At 44.7% G+C, this 20,257-nt stretch overlaps 3 protein-coding genes across 4 annotated transcripts in view; 1 reads left to right on the forward strand and 2 right to left on the reverse strand.

The window, feature by feature from the left end:
- Nucleotides 1-1,343: 1,343 nt before the first annotated feature.
- Nucleotides 1,344-16,438, reverse strand: hibadhb (3-hydroxyisobutyrate dehydrogenase b). The gene is made up of 8 exons (XM_029746843.1): nt 16,327-16,438; nt 12,892-13,052; nt 12,390-12,499; nt 12,078-12,199; nt 3,346-3,479; nt 2,918-2,994; nt 2,424-2,580; nt 1,344-2,182 (listed from the first exon to the last, which is right to left on the reverse strand). The coding sequence occupies exons 1-8, from the start codon at nt 16,394-16,396 to the stop codon at nt 2,015-2,017; spliced, it is 999 nt and encodes a 332-aa protein (XP_029602703.1). The 5' UTR covers nt 16,397-16,438; the 3' UTR covers nt 1,344-2,014.
- LOC115187796 (cardiomyopathy-associated protein 5-like) lies at nt 9,264-11,826 on the reverse strand. 2 transcript variants are annotated; one of them, XM_029746842.1, is made up of 2 exons: nt 11,095-11,826; nt 9,264-10,803 (listed from the first exon to the last, which is right to left on the reverse strand). In XM_029746842.1, exons 1-2 carry the CDS (start codon nt 11,293-11,295, stop codon nt 9,706-9,708), a joined length of 1,299 nt encoding a protein of 432 aa, XP_029602702.1. In that variant the 5' UTR covers nt 11,296-11,826; the 3' UTR covers nt 9,264-9,705. The 2 variants fall into 2 exon arrangements, with proteins under 2 accessions (XP_029602702.1, XP_029602701.1); XM_029746841.1 differs by having other exon boundaries at nt 9,264-10,376; nt 10,527-11,826.
- A 1,385-nt stretch (nt 16,439-17,823) lies between the features above and the next one.
- tax1bp1b (Tax1 (human T-cell leukemia virus type I) binding protein 1b) overlaps nt 17,824-20,257 on the forward strand; it is a 39,560-nt gene continuing 37,126 nt past the window's right edge. Inside the window, exon 1 of the mRNA XM_029746696.1 lies at nt 17,824-17,948. The gene's annotated coding sequence lies outside the window, so the exon portion shown is untranslated. The remainder of the gene's footprint in view (nt 17,949-20,257) is intronic.

Here is a 20,257-nt window from a genome sequence, read left to right on the forward strand (position 1 = left end):
AACTGAAGAGCCACTTCAACCTACAGAGTTTTACTGTATCCTGGAAGCACTTCCATTCTTGCTTCTATAAGTTCTGTTTTTCTGACACGCTTTGGAAGGCCTCTCCTACCTCAGGGTTAACGCAGTGTTATATTGGCAAACTTTATAGGAAACATCTACATTGAGTGTACAAAACATTATGAACACCTGCTCTTTCCATGACACACTGACCAGGTGAAAGCTATGATCAATTATTGATTCCACTTGTTAAATCCACTTCAAATCAGTGTAGATGAAGGGGAGGCGACAGGTTAAAGAATCATTTTTAAGCTATGAGACAACTGACATGAATTGTGTATGTATGAGTGCCATTCAGAGGGTGAATGGTCAAGACTAAAGATTTAAGTGCCTTTGAACAGGGTATGGTAGTACATGCCAGGTGCACTGGTTTGTGTCAAGAACTGCAACACTGCTGGGTTTTTCCACACCCAACAGTTTCCCGTGTGTATCAAGAACAGTCAATCCAGCCAATCTGACAACTTCGTAAAGCATTGGAGTCACGGGCCAGAATCCCTGTGGACCGCTGGGCACCTTGTAGTCCGTGCCTCAACGAATTGAGGCTGTTCTGAGTATTAGGAAGCTGTTCATAATGTTTGGTATACTCAGTGTATAAGAACCACTATTGAATTCTATAGGCTTACTACACAACCACCTTCAGCCAGTCACCTGCACTCTGGCTCACGCCTCGTCTGGTTGGCTGGTTGCATAAGGCAGCAATAGAGGAGCTCCACTTCTGGTCTTTGGCCATCTTCTCCTCTGTATGTACAGCACATTGCATGCTCATTTTGCTTGACCTATAGGAAGAAGCTATACTGTAACAGCCAGTCACAGTTCCTGTGCATGCAGAATTCACACGCGCTTATGTTAAATCAGGGCCAGGTGTATTATTTAGTTCACAATGTAGCAAAAACATTTAGCAACAAAAACAAGCATTTCTTACTGGATAAATTCTGGTAATTTCCTCCCCATTTCAGCCATTTGTTTCGGTTCATAGTGAATACACCCCAGTTTACACTCTTATTTCCCCAAAAGAAAAGCAGTCACCTACAGACATGAATGAAAGTATGTGGGACAGCTTAATAAACACCTCAGACATCTTTGATATAATACATATTTGTACTGTAATGCAAAACTTTATAAAGTGCTTACCCTCTAACGAGGAGCTTAATAAAAATATAGAATGATGCAATTATCTAGATCAGGCACCTTGTCTTCCTCCTGCTAACAGACAGTACAGACACCCGTGCTAGGCTTTAGAGTAGTGGGTCAAAAAGCAATCCAATATCACTGGAAGGAAACATACCTATAATCTCTCACCTTTTATTAAACATTGAAACACATACAAATAACACCGGAACATTCTATCCCTCCCCATGTCAAGATTAAATAAACCCCACCACAGGAAGAGAAAAACAAATCAATGATCAACACGTGACGTTGCAGTGAGGTGAGTGGCGACTAGAACTAAGAATCATCTGAAGTCTCAGTGGTCTATTGTTGACGAGTGAGTGTGGTCGTTAACAAGTATAACGCGGGTCATTTCCTTGACAACGCCTGGGTCTGCTTTCCATGACGACGTGTGCTAAGGTAGCACCGATATCGTCATGGTGATAGCTGTAGTGGTTAGTCAGCCTACTGAGTGACAGTGACTTTGGAGAGCCTCCCCACACCTCAAAACATCCACTGTCTTCTAGCCTAGCCATCTAAAACATTAAAAGAAAGCTACTTTAACAAAAGGCAGGATCACAGAGGCAACACGACTCCCATCTTACAGACACAGTGTAGTCTAGTACTGTGCTGAGATGATCTGTCACATCACGGCTGGCTGTGGTCTCTTGGCTTTGACCCAATACACACGTCTTGACAAGTCCTGGGGAGGGGGGGCAAACCGACACACCAACTACATGGTAGTAGTCTTGTATGGAATAGACCCTGGTGAAGCTATGGATGGGGGGGAGGTACTGTTCCCCCGCCCCTATTGGCCCTCCTTGTCCTCATCCTCCCGCAGGAACTGGAAGACAGAGGAGAAGTCTTTGCCGGCGTAGCCCCGAGCACACATCATGCGGTATATCTGGTGGGCCAGGGAGCCCAGAGGGACAGGGGTCTTGGTGTTGGTGGCTGTAGTCTGGGCTAGTCCCAGGTCCTGAAGAGGAGAAACACTCATTAGCTCTCTGTCATCACCGCTTGTTGTACACAGCACAGTTAAAACATGTCAATCTCTTTCAAGTTACATGAAAGTTAATGTCTGTCAATAGTATTAAGTAAAATAAAGTCACAGGAAATTAAAGAGCCCCTGAAGAATCAGCTTCTGTGACACTCAAACATTTGTGTACTAAACGTCGAGAGAGAGAGAGAGAGGGAGATGGAGTAAACGAGAGACCCACCTTGGCCATGAGTTGGGTCCCGAAGCCTCCCTGGTAGTTGTTTCCAGAGGGGACTCCCTCCATGACACCAGGTACAGGGTTGTAGGTGTCACTGGACCAGCAGCGGCCTGAACTCATGTTCAGGATCTTAGCCAGTAGCTTAGGGTCCAGACCTAGTCTGCCAGGGGCCAAATCACAAGCATTAAAACAAACAAAACATTTGACAAGTTTAAGGTGGGTTACTGTTTACCGTGTGGCATTTCTCTGATTGCTGGTTAGTCATAACTACAAGTAAAGGACGAGTCAGAGACAACATGTAGACAGTTGAAAGAGTAGCAGCTTTATAAAAAACAAAAGGAGCTTTTCCATTGGATAGTTCCTTTGCGTGACTATAGTGGTAGTGTTACAGATCTGTACGATACTCATAGCATGGTTCTGTTCAACAAGCGTTAAGTGCAACAAGACATTTTGTTGGAGATGCGTTCTCTGCTGTGAATGTATTAGGAATACTCAACCGGATGCCAAGGTTCATGGTCTCAGAGGTCCCGATCATGCCAATCGCCAGCAGCATATTGTTGCAGATTTTGGCTGCCTGTAACAAACAGTCTCCTGGTTACATCCCATGTCGTTTTGGAATAATCCTCCCATAATGCTGCTAGTAGGAATGTAATGTGTGTATCCCCAATGGCACCCTATTCCCTAAAGTGTTTTACCTTTGACCAAGGCCTCGGGGACAGGTAGCCTAGCGGTTAAGAGCATTGGGTCAGTAACAAAAAGGTCGCTGGTTTGAATCCCTGCACCGACTTGGTGAAAAGGCACTTAACACTAATTTCTCCTGTAGATTGCTCTGGAGAAGAGCGTCTGCTAAATGACCCCCCCCCCCCCAAAAAAAACAATATAAATAAATAAAAGAGACACAGGTCATGTAAATGTGTATGACTACCTGTCCAGTGCCGACGGCCCCACAGTACACCACGTTGGCTCCCATACAGGTGAGCAGCTCCTGGGCCGCAGTAAACTCCTCCTCTACTCCCCCCACCATGAAGGTCAGCTTCCCTGAGCTGGCAGCCCCCACACCTGGAGAAAAGGAGGGTGAGATGCACATCCTAAACTTGAGAATATCTGATGAAGTGGAAACGTTGTACATTTGGGTACATAGCACGCGCCAGACAAGCACACTTCTAAAACATGGTGGTTTCATTACAATAGTATGTCAGTCACTGCTGTTGCTTCTCAAAACTGTTATGAGGTAATCACAGAAAGATTGATGCAAATCTACAGAGCACTTTACTAAACAACAGCTTGTTCCCTTGTCAAACACCCACCCTTCTCTCACCAAGTTTGGCTGAGAAAGTAATTCCACATAAAATCAAGTGAAATGAAAAATGAGGCAAGCCCTAGGCTTGTGGATGATTTCCATAGCAATAGTTTCATACTCAGTCAAACAGAAGGTTGTGGGGAAAGTAAAGGGACCTAAACATATTTAGACAAAATGAAGTGGCAGCAAAAAGCTGGCTGAGAGAAAGAGATGTCTCAAATCCCATGACAAATGTGGGGTAACCAGTTAAAAAAAATTATTAAAAAAGAAAGTGGGGAGATTTTCTTAAAAGCATTAAAAACTCAAGCTACACAGCCCCAAAATGCGTAGATAAAAATGCAACCCTTTCATTTCTGTTGCCAAAGTTACAGGCCCTCGGTCTCTCTGCCATAATAATGAGCAGTGTGTGTGTGTGTGTGTGTGACAACTGCATCTCTGCCATCTCCCACAGCCTGGGAACCAATACACACACTCACCAATTAGGAGTCTCTAAGGACATGCATTACAGTGAAAGTGAATGTGTTTGTTGGTGGCTACATAGCTCGAGTTCTGTGGTCAAACGTTTTCATTCCAGTCAGCACAGTAGTCTTTCATGATAAACATTTCCCAAGGCTTTACATACAAGTCTAATTGATTTCAATGAAAATGTATAAGAAAACAATAGTATTTTTCTGTGTCGTAATGACTGGTTTGGGACTAGGTTATTGTATGATGACTACGCTGACAGCAGGGGAGCGTTCCAAAATATCAAATCAAATCAAATTTATTTATATAGCCCTTCGTACATCAGCTGAAATCTCAAAGTGCTGTACAGAAACCCAGCCTAAAACCCCAAACAGCAAGCAATGCATGTGAAAGAAGCACGGTGGCTGGGAAAAACTCCCTAGGAAAAACTCCTGAGAAAGGCCAAAAACCTAGGAAGAAACCTAGAGAGGAACCAGGCTATGAGGGGTGGCCAGTCCTCTTCTGGCTGTGCCGGGTGGATATTATAACAGAACATAGTCAAGATGTTAAAATGTTCGTAAATGACCAGCATGGTCAAATAATAATAATCATAGTAATTGTCGAGGGTGCAACAAGCACGTCCGGTGAACAGGTCAGGGTTCCGTAGCCGCAGGCAGAACAGTTGAAACTGGAGCAGCAGCATGGCCAGGTGGACTGGGGACAGCAAGGAGTCATCATGCCAGGTAGTCCTAGGGCTCAGGTCCTCCGAGAGAAAGAAAGAAAGAAAGAAAGAGAGAATTAGAGAGAGCATATTTACATTCACACAGGACACCGGATAAGACAAGAGAATACTCCAGATGTAACAGACTGACCCTAGCCCCCCGACACATAAACTACTGCAGCATAAATACTGGAGGCTGAGACAGGAGGGATCAGAAGACACTGTGGCCCCATCCGATGATACCCCCGGACAGGGCCAAACAGGCAGGATATAACCCCACCCACTTTGCCAAAGCACAGCCCCCCACACCACTAGAGGGATATCTACAACCACCAACTTACCGTCCGAAGACAAGGCCGAGTATAGCCCACAAAGATGTCCGCCACGGCACAACCCAAGGGGGGGCGCCAACCCAGACAGGAAGACCACGTCAGTGGCTCAACCTACTCAAGTGACGCACCCCTCCCATGGACGGCATGGAAGAACACCAGTAAGTCAGTGACTCAGCCCCTGTAAAAGGGTTAGAGGCAGAGAATCCCAGTGGGAAGAGGGGAACCGACAAGGCAGAGACAGCAAGGGCGGTTCGTTGCTCCAGCCTTTCCGTTCACCTTCACACTCCTGGGCCAGACTACACTTAATCATAGGACCTACTGAAGAGATAAGTCTTCAGTAAAGACTTAAAGGTTGAGACTGAGTCTGCGTCTCTCACATGGGTAGGCAGACCATTCCATAAAAATGGAGCTCTATAGGAGAAAGCCCTACCTCCAGCCGTTTGCTTAGAAATTCTAGGGACAATTAGGAGGCCTGCGTCTTGTGACCGTAGCGTACGTGTAGGTATGTACGGCAGGACCAAATCGGAAAGATAGGTAGGAGCAAGCCCATGTAATGCTTTGTAGGTTAGCAGTAAAACCTTGAAATCAGCCCTTGCCTTAACAGGAAGCCAGTGTAGGGAAGCTAGCACTGGAGTAATATGATCAAATTTTTGGGTTCTAGTCAGGATTCTAGCAGCCGTATTTAGCACTAACTGAAGTTTGTTTAGTGCTTTATCCGGGTAGCCGGAAAGTAGAGCATTGCAGTAGTCGAGCCTAGAAGTAACAAAAGCATGGATTAATTTTTCTGCGTCATTTTTGGACAGAAAGTTTCTGATTTTTGCAATGTTACGTAGATGGAAAAAAGCTGTCCTTGAAGCAGTCTTGATATGTTCTTCAAAAGAGAGATCAGGGTCCAGAGTAACGCCGAGGTCCTTCACAGTTTTATTTGAGACGACTGTACAACCATCCAGATTAATTGTCAGATTCAACAGAAGATCTCTTTGTTTCTTGGGACCTAGGACAAGCATCTCTGTTTTGTCCGAGTTTAAAAGTAGAAAATTTGCAGCCATCCACTTCCTTATGTCTGAAACACAGGCTTCTAGCGAGAGCAATTTTGGGGCTTCACCATGTTTCATTGAAATGTACAGCTGTGTGTCGTCCGCATAGCAGTGAAATTTAACATTATGTTTTCGAATGACATCCCCAAGAGGTAAAATATATAGTGAAAACAATAGTGGTCCTAGAACGGAACCTTGAGGAACACCGAAATTTACAATTGATTTGTCAGAGGACGAACCATTCACAGAGACAAACTGATATCTTTCCGACAGATAAGATCTAAACCAGGCCAGAACTTGTCCATGTAGACCAATTTGGGTTTCCAATCTCTCCAAAAGAATGTGGTGATCGATGGTATCAAAAGCGGCACTAAGATCTAGGAGCATGAGGACAGATGCAGAGCCTCGGTCTGACGTCATTAAAAGGTCATTTACCACCTTCACAAGTGCAGTCTCAGTGCTATGATGGGGTCTAAAACCAGACTGAAGCGTTTCGTATACATTGTTTGTCTTCAGGAAGGCAGTGAGTTGCTGCGCAACAACTTTTTCTAAAATTTTTGAGAGGAATGGAAGATTCGATATAGGCCGATAGTTTTTTATAATTTCTGGGTCAAGATTCGGCTTTTTCAAGAGAGGCTTTATTACTGCCACTTTTAGTGAGCTTGGTACACATCCGGTGGATAGAGAGCCGTTTATTATGTTCAACATAGGAGGGCCAAGCACAGGAAGCAGCTCTTTCAGTAGTTTAGTTGGAATAGGGTCCAGTATGCAGCTTGAGGGTTTGGAGGCCATGATTATTTTCATCATTGTGTCAAGAGATATAGTACTAAAACACTTTAGTATCTCCCTTGAGCCAAGGTCCTGGCAGAGTTGTGCAGACTCTGGACAATGAAGCCCTGGAGGAATACCCAGATTTAAAGAGGAGTCCGTAATTTGCTTTCTAATGATCATGATCTTTTCCTCAAAAAAGTTCATAAATTTATTACTGCTGAAGTGAAAGCCATCCTCCATTTGCGAATGCTGCTTTTTAGTTAGCTTTGCGACAGTGTCAAAAAGAAATTTCGGATTGTTCTTATTTTCCTCAATTAAGTTGGAAAAATAGGATGATCGTGCAGCAGTGAGGGCTCTTCGATACTGCACGGTACTGTCTTTCCAAGCTAGTCGGAAGACTTCCAGTTTAGTGTGGCGCCATTTCCGTTCCAATTTTCTGGAAGCTTGCTTCAGAGCTCGTGTATTTTCTGTATACCAGGGAGCTAGTTTCTTATGACAGATGTTTTTAATTTTTAGGGGTGCAACTGCATCTAGGGTATTGCGCAAGGTTGAATTGAGTTCCTCGGTTAGGTGGTTAACTGATTCTTGTCCTCTGACGTCCTTGGGTAGGCAGAGGGAGTCTGGAAGGGCATCAAGGAATCTTTGGGTTGTCTGAGAATTTATAGCACGACTTTTAATCTTCCTTGGTTGGGGTCTGAGCAGATTATTTGTTGCAATTGTAAACGCAATAAAATGGTGGTCCGATAATCCAGGATTATGAGGAAAAACATTAAGATCCACAACATTTATTCCATGGGACAAAACTAGGTCCAGAGTATGACTGTGGCAGTGAGTAGGTCCAGAAACATGTTGGACAAAACCCACTGAGTCGATGATGGCTCCGAAAGCCTTTTGGAGTGGGTCTGTGGACTTTTCCATGTGAATGTTAAAGTCACCAAAAATTTGAATATTATCTGCTATGACTACAAGATCCGATAGGAATTCAGGGAACTCAGTAAGGAACACTGCATATGGCCCAGGAGGCCTGTAAACAGTAGCTATAAAAAGTGATTGAGTAGGCTGCATAGATTTCATGACTAGAAGCTCAAAAGACGAAAACGTCATTGTTTTTTTTTTTGTAAATTGAAATTTGCTATCGTAAATGTTAGCAACACCTCCGCCTTTGCCGGATGCACGGGGGGTTTGGTCACTAGTGTAACCAGGGGGTGAGGCCTCATTTAACACAGTAAATTCATCAGGCTTAAGCCATGTTTCAGTCAGGCCAATCACATCAAGATTATGATCAGTGATTAGTTCATTGACTATAACTGCCTTGGAAGTGAGGGATCTAACATTAAGTAACCCAATTTTGAGATGTGAAGTATCACAATCTCTTTCAATAATGGCAGGAATGGAGGAGGTCTTTATACTAGTAAGATTACTGAAGCGAACACCGCCATTTTTAATTTTGCCCAACCAAGATCGAGGCACAGACACGGTCTCAATGGGGAAAGCTGAGCTGACTACGCTGACTGTGCTAATGGCAGACTCCACTAAGCTGGCAGGCTGGCTAACAGCCTGCTGCCTGGCCTGCACCCTATTTCATTGTGGAGCTAGAGGAGTTAGAGCCCTGTCTATGTTCGTAGATAAGATGAGAGCACCCCTCCAGCTAGGAGAGATAGAACCCTACCCCCCTATATTGTGCACTACTTTTAACTAGCTCCCTGTGGGCTCTGGTCAACAGTAGTGCACTATATAGGGCTCTGGTCAACAGTAGTGCACTATATAGGGAACAGGGGCCCATTTGGGCTGCATCCCAGGTTTTGTGGCTTTCCTATTATTGCTCCAGAAAACAAGGCATTCCTTCCAACAGTGAGTCTGCTGCCAAACCTCTCTGACGCACTGTGGGCTCTGGCTGGAAGAGGCAACACATGAAGGACAGAGAACCAGAGGTCTCTCAAAAGCACAGGGAAACAGCCTGATTATAGACCATCTCACTAAATAATACTACAAAGTAAGTCTGGGTTGGAGAAGGTATTCTGGATACGTCCAAACTGGGCTACAGCAAAGCTCCTTGCTGGATTCAGAACAAGCAGCGCTGGAAGTTCTAAACATGATGTGTGGTCTCTGGGTTTCTGTGGTCTCTGTGGTCTCTGGGTTTCTGTGGTCTCTGGGTTTCTGTGGTCTCTGGGTTTCTGTGGTCTCTGGGTTTCTGTGGTCTCTGGGTTTCTGTGGTCTCCTGATCAAAGGCTCAAGTCTTGGTTACAGTACCATCATCTGGGTAACAATGACACCAGTCTCATCACATTCCCGTGCTCTATTACGACCATGCAACTCCTTTTGTCTCCCCCACCACACACACAAGAGGTTTCAGTTTTCTGACCACAGATTACATGTTCAACCACAGGCATTCCAGCACAGTATCAAGGTAGTAACATGCTGCAATACTTGACTCTAACCAAACACACACACACACACACACACCTCTGTGACCTGCAGCCACCCAAGTTCAACGTGGGAAGCTGGACAGCCTTAATCCAAGAGCACTGCCACAGGAAGGATGCATATAAATCATTACTAATCTTTAGGGCCTGATGGTAAAATATGCCAACATCAACTCAGAGTGGCTTTCCTCAAGTTAAAAGGCTGAGTTCAAACAGTGTATAGTGTATGCGTTCCCCCTGAAGACTGTGAGAGTGTTTTACAGCTTGGAGCCTTTCTGAAGGTCAGTACCACTCTTCCTCATCTTCCCTACCCCCAGGCTGTCAGGTAGGTCCTCCTCCTCTTTATGACCCAGGCTGTCAGGTAGGTCCTCCTCCTCCTCCTCTTTATGACCCAGGCTGTCAGGTAGGTCCTCCTCCTCTTTATGACCCAGGCTGTCAGGTAGGTCCTCTTCCTCCTCCTCTTTATGACCCAGGCTGTCAGGTAGGTCCTCTTCCTCCTCCTCTTTATGACCCAGGCTGTCAGGTAGGTCCTCTTCTTTATGACCCAGGCTGTCAGGTAGGTCCTCTTCTTTATGACCCAGGCTGTCAGGTAGGTCCTCTTCTTTATGACCCAGGCTGTCAGGTAGGTCCTCTTCTTTATGACCCAGGCTGTCAGGTAGGTCCTCTTCTTTATGACCCAGGCTGTCAGGTAGGTCCTCTTCTTTATGACCCAGGCTGTCAGGTAGGTCCTCTTCTTTATGACCCAGGCTGTCAGGTAGGTCCTCTTCTTTATGACCCAGGCTGTCAGGTAGGTCCTCTTCTTTATGACCCAGGCTGTCAGGTAGGTCCTCTTCTTTATGACCCAGGCTGTCAGGTAGGTCCTCCTCTTTATGACCCAGGCTGTCAGGTAGGTCCTCCTCCTCCTCCTCTTTATGACCCAGGCTGTCAGGTAGGTCCTCCTCCTCTTTATGACCCAGGATGTCAGGTAGGTCCTCCTCCTCTTTATGACCCAGGCTGTCAGGTAGGTCCTCCTCCTCTTTATGACCCAGGCTGTCAGGTAGGTCCTCCTCCTCCTCCTCTTTATGACCCAGGCTGTCAGGTAGGTCCTCCTCCTCCTCCTCGTTATGACCCAGGCTGTCAGGTAGGTCCTCCTCCTCCTCCTCCTCTTTATGACCCAGGCTGTCAGGTAGGTCCTCCTCCTCCTCCTCTTTATGACCCAGGCTGTCAGGTAGGTCCTCCTCCTCCTCTTTATGACCCAGGCTGTCAGCTAGGTACTCCCACTCCTCCTCCTCCTCTTTATGACCCAGGCTGTCAGGTAGGTCCTCCTCCTCCTCCTCCTCTTTATGACCCAGGCTGTCAAGTAGGTACTCCTCCTCCTCCTCCTCTTTATGACCCAGGCTGTCAGGTAGGTACTCCTCCTCCTCCTCTTTATGACCCAGGCTGTCAGGTAGGTCCTCCTCCTCTTCTTTATGACCCAGGCTGTCAGGTAGGTCCTCCTCCCCCTCTTTATGACCCAGGCTGTCAGGTAGGTCCTCCTCCTCCTTCTCTTTATGACCCAGGCTGTCAGGTAGGTACTCCTCCTCTTTATGACCCAGGCTGTCAGGTAGGTACTCCCCCTCCTCCTCCTTCTCTTTATGACCCAGGCTGTCAGGTAGGTCCTCCTCCACCTCCTCCTCCTCTTTATGACCCAGGCTGTCAGGTAGGTACTCCTCCTCTTTATGACCCAGGCTGTCAGGTAGGTAAGGTACTCTATAACCCAGACTGAACCATCTATATGAGAAGCAGAGACTGAATGGATTTACCATTTTGTCAGACATGAAAGGAAATGATCCAGTGTCGGCCATTTTAACCTGAACCAAGGCCCACATGGGAGTCTGCTGTCCTGGGTAGTCACCAGGTTGTCAGGAGAAATACAAAATCAGTCTTCCTCCCAGTGGAATTCACAGAGATACACACGTGTGGCAACAGAGACATGAGTACACATATGATCATGACGGAGATGGTTCTCTTTATATAACTTGGTCAATTGGTTTGCAGTAAAAAGATGTGTAATTGTTGCGAGGTTGTGCTATGAGAGAGAGATGCACTGGTAGTAGACTTTAAAAACCACGTTTTCAGAAAAGGGGGGGCACAAATAAAGAGCTTTTCGAGCTGCTGGGATCTGAGAACGGAGCATTTGTGTGGAAGGGTCATCGGATCAAACTCCAGATGCTGGGTTCTGAAATAATCCACATCATGGGCCACAAATGTGCTAGAGAGCTCCATCTACTAAATCTGGTCCATTTCAACAATTAGGGAGTGGAGAGGCTGGTCCTCTCAGATTGCAGCAGAGACCCCCCCCAAAGGAAATTCTGCATCCCAAATTGCACTCTATTCCTATGGGCCTGGGTCAAAAGAAGTGCACTATATTTATCTACATATGTTTTGTTATTTAACTAGGCAAGTCAGTTAAGAACAAATTCTTATTTACAATGACAGCCTACCCAGACGACGCTGGGCCAATTGTGCACCGCGTTATGGGACTCCCAATCACGGGCCGGATGTGATACAGCCTGGATTCGAACCAGGGACTGTAGTGATGCCTTTTGCACTGAGAAGCAGTGCCTTAGACTGCTGAGCCATTTGGAACACAGCCTGTATTAGTCCTTACCTCCTGACACAGGCGCATCCATAAAAACTGCCCCCATCTTCTCCGCGGCCACGGCCATCTCCTTGGAAACGGCTGGGTCGATGGTGCTGGAGTCAATGAGTAGCGAGCCTTTCTTAACCTTCCTGTAGAACAGTAAAGTACCCACCTTATTGTTTAAAACAACAGTCTGAAGGGTTTCTGTTAAAGACGGATAGCTAAGTGACTTGGACTTGATTCTTGTATTAGGGCTCTGGTCAAAAGTAGTGCACTATAAAGGGAACAGGGAGCCATTTGGGACATAGCCAGTGAGTAATCGAGAGCAAGGGATCTTACTTGAGGATACCGTTGGGCCCAGTGTAAACCTCGATGACGTTGGGACTGGAGGGCAGCATGGTGACGATGCGGTCTGTCTGGTCTGCCACCTCCGCAGGGTTATCCACAATCTGACAAAACAGGGCTTTATTCATTAGGGCACGCCGTAGCAAAATGTTTCAAATACAAAAACTAGTGTTTCCTATTGGACAAGTTCAGGTAGTCCCTCCCTGTTTTAGTCTGTTGGTGCCTAATGAATAAGCTACACCCCAGGCAAGCACAACCATTAGGATTCAATTAAGAAGTAGATCGGCAATGACGAGAGTAAAATCTTATGATGGACTCAGTTTGTTTGGACACTCATTTAAGTGGTTCCATCTATCTACAATAGATTATTTTTAGTCATGGTATTTTGTTTCTTTTTTGAGCACCTACCAGCTGACATCACATCAGAGAGCTATGGCATGCCATCAGCCGGCGCATTGCCATTAGCAAACAAGCAAGCAAGTTTTTTTTGTCCCACCTGGGCACCCAACTCTTGCAGTTCTTTGCAGGACTCAGGGAAGACGTCAGTGGCGACGACGGGGTATCCGTGCTTCAGCAGGTTCTTGGCCATGGGTTTTCCCATGTTCCCCAGGCCGATGAAACCCACCTGGGTCTTAGAGGCCATGGACCTGCTGGAGACTGGGAGGTACAAGGGTGTATTCATCAGTGCAAACCGGTGCAATCTGTAGCGAAACATTCCAACAAAAACTAGTGTTTCTTATTGGACAAGTTCAGGTAGACCTAGGTCCCTCCCCTTTTGGTTCCTAATACACCCCAGGAACAACTTGTAATGAGAATAGACTACTACCAGAAGCCTTTTGTCATCCTTTCAGCCAAGCTGAGACAGCTCTAATACAGCTTTTCTGTGTAGGCCTTCACTAACAAAAATAAATAGTCAGAATGTGAAAAACTTTAGTCTCTCGCAAAATGCTGTTAAAAGGCTCCCTAGTCCATTGAAACAGCCAGGACACTTCCAATCTAGGCCTTGCCGTTCTGGTTCAATGAAATCCAAACATAACCCAGCCCTATCAATAGTTACCCAAGACCTGTATACTACATCGTAGTGGGTAATGTCAGAGGCAAGCTTGATAAAACTAAATAGGACCAAGGAAAGTTGGACAGACATTTCTACATTGATTCCAGACATTCATTTTTTCCTGAGAATGAATTTAATTTCAAATCCTAAACCATTTGATATGAAAACCCACTGCAGCCCTTGTAGTGCCAAAGTCAAGCAAATGCTAACACGATAATTGCATATCAAATAAGTAAACAGGTAGTGAACTCATTCACCATTTCCTATAAAAACACAAGTATGAAGGCTGAAAGTAGAGATGTATTGGCCAAAGGGCATCTTATAAATAAACTGTGGTGTGTAAATGTGTGAGAGAAGAGGGGGGGCAGTCATCCAGGCTACCGGTCTCACATGGCTGGCTCTCCCAGCCAATCTTTATAGTGGCTTCAGTGGAAAGAGACACCTGACCTGCCACTGTTGGACTGACGCCGCGTTCACTTCTTAGTTGGAACTAGGAAACTCAGGAATGTACGACTCGCTAACTGATTTTAGTCATACACGTGCAACGAATCAGCAAGTTGTAAATGTCAGAGTTCCGACTAGCATTTGAACGCGGCACAAGGCTACTACCACACACACACACAAACTGCAGCACACAAAACCCCATGGCTGCGTCTCAATAATCTCTACTTCCTCCTGAACTGTGTCCTCCCACAAATGTAAAGGCATTAGAATGGTGTAGGCATGGGCTAGAGGGAGTTTCCATGTACCAGTGCCAGTCAATTCCATGAAGGGATGTGAACAAGAGCATACGCCGAGAGATTGTTGGGAAGCAACCCCGGTCTTGTGTGGTAGACCTACTGCCATTGCAATGAAGGTCACTGGCCCTTAATCATGACTCAGTTCCATTACACATCAGAGTCATTAGAGAAAGGGGTCTTCTGTATGGGGGAGTTTTGTTAAGCGCCCAGACGCTCAGTCTGAATATTAACACACATCGCTTGCGGTATGGTTTTGGAAGCATAAATGTTATTTCATATCAACGAGAAAATATATATATATATATATATTTTCTCGTTGATATGAAATAACATTTATCGCGGCTTTTGAAGCATGGCCCTTACATCAGCGATACAGAATCCTAAATATAAAAAGATGCTCTTGCTGTAGCAGGTTTGCACAGATACGCTGGCACACAGGTGTTCGGCAGGTGTAACCTTTATAAAGGTGTGTATAAATGTATCCTTAAAAAAAATATATATATATATATATTTTTTTTTTTAAGGATACATTTATACACACCTTTATAAAGGTTAGTGTTCCAACATAGCCATATCTCCATGTTACAGCTCTTTTGAACAGAAAACGGACAGAAGACAGGCGACCACCTACGCTAATTAGCTATCTAGCATTCGCCGAACACCTGTGTGCCAGCGTATCTGTGCAAACCTGCTACAGCAAGAGCATCTTTTTATATTTAGGATTCTGTCTCGCTGATGTAAGGGCCATGCTTCAAAAGCCACGATTATTGTTTTGCAAGCAATAATTATTAACGTTTCTAAACGTGAAAACACAGCATCGGGATTGTAGTTGACACAAGCCAGTCGTGGGCGAAGCTAACCACTTAAAACTGTAGGGAGAATGCCGCCTAGAGTTTGAGAGCTAGGAGGTCACTTTTTTCACAAGGCTGGGTTATCAAGGTAAGAGTTGAGCTACCGACGAGGACAGTAGGCTGGGTTATCAAGGTAAGAGTTGAGCTACCTTGAGGACAGTAGGCTGGGTTATCAAGGTAAGAGTTGAGCTACCGACGAGGACAGTAGGCTGGGTTATCAAGGTAAGAGTTGAACTACCTTGAGGACAGTAGGCTGGGTTATCATGGTAAGAGTTGAGCTACCGGCGAGGACAGTGGGTTGGGTTATCATGGTAAGAGTTGAACTACCTTGAGGACAGTAGGCTGGGTTATCATGGTAAGAGTTGAACTACCTTGAGGACAGTAGGCTGGGTTATCATGGTAAGAGTTGAGCTACCGGCGAGGACAGTGGGCTGGGTTATCATGGTAAGAGTTGAGTTACCGGCGAGGACAGTGGGTTGGGTTATCAAGGTAAGAGTTGAACTACCTTGAGGACAGTGGGGGCACAGCACTGGTATGAGAAGAGATGTAATACAGACATGCAGCAGAACAGACTAGCTATGGCTGGGCTACATCTCAATGACCTGAACTGGCCTCACTCACCCTCTTTTCCTTCCATTGTGCATGAGAGCTGGTTGATAAGCTGAAGCAGTGGTTCCCAACCTGGGGGTACTAGGACCCCTGGGGGTACTTGGTCTATTGGTAAAAGACATCCCGGGGGAGGAAAATACAGTTGTACAGTAACTGGAAAAGGTTGGGAACCACTGAGCTACAAGCCATTACTAGAATCACGGAAGAGTCTATAACAAACACGTGTACAGTACAGCATACATCTACAGAAGGCGTGACATTTTAATTGACAATATTTGTGCAAACAATCACCCTATTCAATACAGAACTCGCTTGGCTAATGACTGACTTGCTGACAAGAGCTGTGGGATTTGACTTGACCCTCAACTTGTTACTTGTGCGAGATGCATACTGACACACCTTTGATTAGAACATTTGCTGGTGTTGGCTGTCAGTCGTCTTGATAAACAACAAATATTTTGATCAACCAACGTCCCATGACTTTAGCTAGCTCTTGTAGCTAGCTAGCCATTTCAGCAAACTAACGCTAGCAGAAGTGAGCGAGCCACAATAGCCAATGCTAATCAACTTTTGTTCAACGTTGATTTTGCACGCAGCGGTGCCTTTCGTGTCATAGACGGGAATGGTCCTTAACATTGATGGTAGACATATTTTTGTTATATTTTTAAACTCCTTACCCAAAGTAAAGTCAACATGTTTAATGCTCCTTCCCCATAGGGTCCGAGACCCCCTTAAAACAGCGGCCATGCTTCTTTCCTTTCTGACGACGGATTCAGCGTGACATAATTAGGTGGGTTGTAAATGACACGTTTTCTGTCCAATCGCAAAGCCGTTTACCCGGGTTTATATGCGATGAGAAAGAGTGGGGGCGGGACATCTGAACTGCATGAACTTGAAGGACATGGCTGATTTCATACATCTAGCACTGAAATGCACAATCAGAAGTTAATAATACAATTTCAATGGTCTGCTCAGGCGATGGAAACGCGTTTTCAATAGCTCAACCCAAAAGAAACCTAACGTTATCAGCAAATACAAGCATTTCGCCACACCCGCAATGACATCTGCTAAACGCGTGTATGTGACTAATAAAAATTTGATTTGAAATAAACTATATAATAACGGCATAGGGGGCATACTGTACTGTATGTATCATAATACGACGGTCATGTTACATACAGGCTTTGGCAGTCAGGGTTTCCCTAAATATGTCAAGCCCCCCTAACTATATCAAGTCTGATCGAGTACATTTATATTATGGAAGAACAGTATCTGGGGTAGCGGAATATTATGGGGAGCAGTATCTGATGTTGGAACAGTTTGCTATATTATGGAACATTATCTTATGGGAGGAATTTGAAGAACATCCGATGGGGATGGGGAATAGTAGGTTATTTAAGCAATAAGGCCCGAGGGGGTGTGGTATATGGCCAAAATACCACGGCTAAGGGCTGTTCTTATGCAAGATGCAAAGCAGGTGCCTAATTGCTATTTATTATAATCTGGTTACCAACGTCATTAGAGCAGTAAAAATACATGTTTTGTCATACCCCTGGTATAAGGTCTGTTATAAACATGGTTCTAGCCCTGAAGGCTGATTGCCTGACAGCTGTCGGCTCCCGAGTGGCGCAGCGGTCTAAGGCACTCCCTGGTTCGAATCCAGGCTGTATTACATCCGGCCGTGATTGGGAATCCCATAAGGTGGCGCACAATTGGCCCAGCGTCGTCTTGGTTTGGCCGGGGTAGGCTGTCTTTGTAAATAAGAACCTGTTCTTACCTGACCAGTTAAATAAAGGTTACATTTAAAAATTAATATCAAATAGCTCGAATCCTCGAGCTGACAAGGTACAAATCTGTCGTTCTGCCCCTGAACAAGGCAGTTAACCCACTGTTCCTAGGCCGTCATTGTAAATAAGAATGTGTTCTTAACTGACTTGCCTAGTTGAATAAAGGTATTTAAAAAATGGCCCAAATATATGGTCATCTACCAGTTTGAAGGGTCCTACTCAAATTTCAGAGTTTCATTCCTGTAACCGAAAGTGAGTTAAATATCTATTCATTGTGCCATTCATTATTTTTCAGATCGTTAGCTACACGTTGTTAACAATTTGTTACATTGTAACAAGTTTGGAATTCCCACATGACAAATAACGGTATTTTTCCGGAAGTGATGTCGCTTATGTTGTTATTCTATTCCAGGAAGAGAGGACGGGCATTGCGTTTAACATCGAGCAACTGCGTCAATAACAGTTTTGACGAATATCTTTGGTTTTCCTCTACTCTTCAGCATGGCAAATGGGTATGTTATCATCTTATGTGCTCTTGTCGATAAAAAAGAACAACTATTGAAAAATGTATTCGTCTTGCCCTGGTAACTTGATATGCTAGCTAACGAACTAACTGGCTAGCTAACTAGCCAAACCAAAGGGTCCCTGACAAAGCCAGGGCAGCAAACAGATAACTAGCTAGCTAGCTAGGTGGGTGGACGGACAACTCGCGCTATCTTGGGAGGACATAGAACAAGGTTGGCTGAAGTATTTGCCCCTTATCACGTTTTCGAGAATAGTCATTCATCTCTGTTAAAGCTAGCTAGATAGCCTAGCTAGCTTGTTCCTATAGCTAGCTATGTATCTTTAAGGAGTTAGCTGGCAATATGTTAGATTACTAGCCTAAACAAGCAGTTTACAGCAGGATGCTAGTTTAACTACACGATTTAGCTAGGCCTTTTTTTTTGTTTTGCCACATGGCTATATTTATGTCTGGCAGCCATATAATGTTTGCCCAGTTAATTCTAATTCCATTACATTAACTAACGTCAGCTAGCCCTAAAGTTACATCATTGTGTGATTCATTTGGCTCTAACACACTCACTGACACACGCACTGGGTTGTCAACAGTTCAGATAAAGATGCTATCAACCTGTAAAACCAAACTAGGTAGGTTCATGTCACTCATCACAATCCATATAATAAATGTATAATTTCAGTATAACAGTTATTTTTTTTAGGTCACATACATTTGGCATGTCGGACAATGCTCTGCTATTGTCTGGTAATGATGAATTGAATACTTTTGGAAATGTTTTAGTACGAGCCTGTTTTTAGACAATAAGAGAATAAGTGGTGTGTGTTATTGGTGTGTTTTGTCTAGATTACAACCCCTGGCCTGTGTTTTCTTTCTCTATTTACCAATGTTGTCTTAGATACTTCTCATGTGTACCATTTTCCTGAACACGTCACTGTGACTGAACAGAGGGACTGGAAATTCCTGCTCATCTTGTCTGGTCTTTAGGTTTCTTTATGTAGTGTTGTGGTGTCTCTCTTGTCATGATGGGTGTTTTTTTTCTCCAATACATTTTTATCCCAGTCTCAGTCCCCAAATTAGGTGTTTTGGCTCTTGGTAGGCCATCATTGTAAATTAGAATTTGTTCTTAAGTGACTTGCCTAGTTAAATAAAATAAAAAAGCCTACATGCCTTTTATAAGACTTTTAGCTAGACTTCAGTGATATAACTTTTATCTGTTGAGAATGAGATTGTGGACAGCATTTTTGCACAAGTCCTTTGACTGTTAACTTCTTTCTCGTTGCAACAGTGTGGAATGTAGAATCTCTTATCTTGTTTCATGGAAAATGCTGACAGATGTTGTGGCCAGAGGAATTCATCAGCACATTTAGGTGACAGTTTAGGCCAGGCTAAATCTATACCCTTCATAGTTCACTATATGAGGAATAGCATTTGGACATTAAACGTTCTCTCACTGTGGTCGCTGATCAAGTCCTTTGTCTAAATATACAAACAACCTTTAGTTTGGTTCTTTCCTCAGAGGTCTCAGCGGATGAAACAACTGGAGGCCGTATCTGGATTACTAAATAAGAACAGTCTGAATGAGATGGTTTCCTTGCTGCTTTGTGTGGACCAACCACACTGCAAAGCTAAACACAGGAAGAACACCGTCCTAACCAATTTGATTTGCATTTTTAGATAAGACCTTTGTTGTTGGTACATTTAGATTACATTTGACATTTTAGTGACTAAGCAGACGCTCTTATCCAGATCGACTTATGATGTTGGTATGTTAAACATTCTGCTTGTTCAGTCATTGACTTCATAGTTTTGTGAAGAACTGGGGAACAGACCGTAACAGACCAACCCTTGTCAACTCTAGTCAGGGATGATGAGCGTGTCATAGTCATGCACACCACGGCAACAACAGTAGTCATGCACACTACGGCAACAACAGTAGTCATGCACACCACGGCAACAACAGTAGTCATGCACACCACGGCAACAACAGTAGTCATGCACACCACGGCAACAACAGTAGTCATGCACACCACGGCAACAACAGTAGTCATGCACACCACGGCAACAACAGTAGTCATGCACACAACGGCAACAACAGTAGTCATGCACACAACGGCAACAACAGTAGTCATGCACACCGCGGCAACAACAGTAGTCATGCACACCGCGGCAACAACAGTAGTCGTATTCACCGCGGCAACAACAGTAGTCGTATTCACCGCGGCAACAACAGTAGTCGTATTCACCGCGGCAACAACAGTAGTCGTATTCGCCGCGGCAGCAACAGTGGTCGCGCACGCCACG

Source organism: Salmo trutta, unplaced genomic scaffold, assembly GCF_901001165.1.
Source record: "Salmo trutta unplaced genomic scaffold, fSalTru1.1, whole genome shotgun sequence".
In the NCBI taxonomy this organism is placed as follows: Eukaryota; Metazoa; Chordata; class Actinopteri; order Salmoniformes; family Salmonidae; genus Salmo; species Salmo trutta.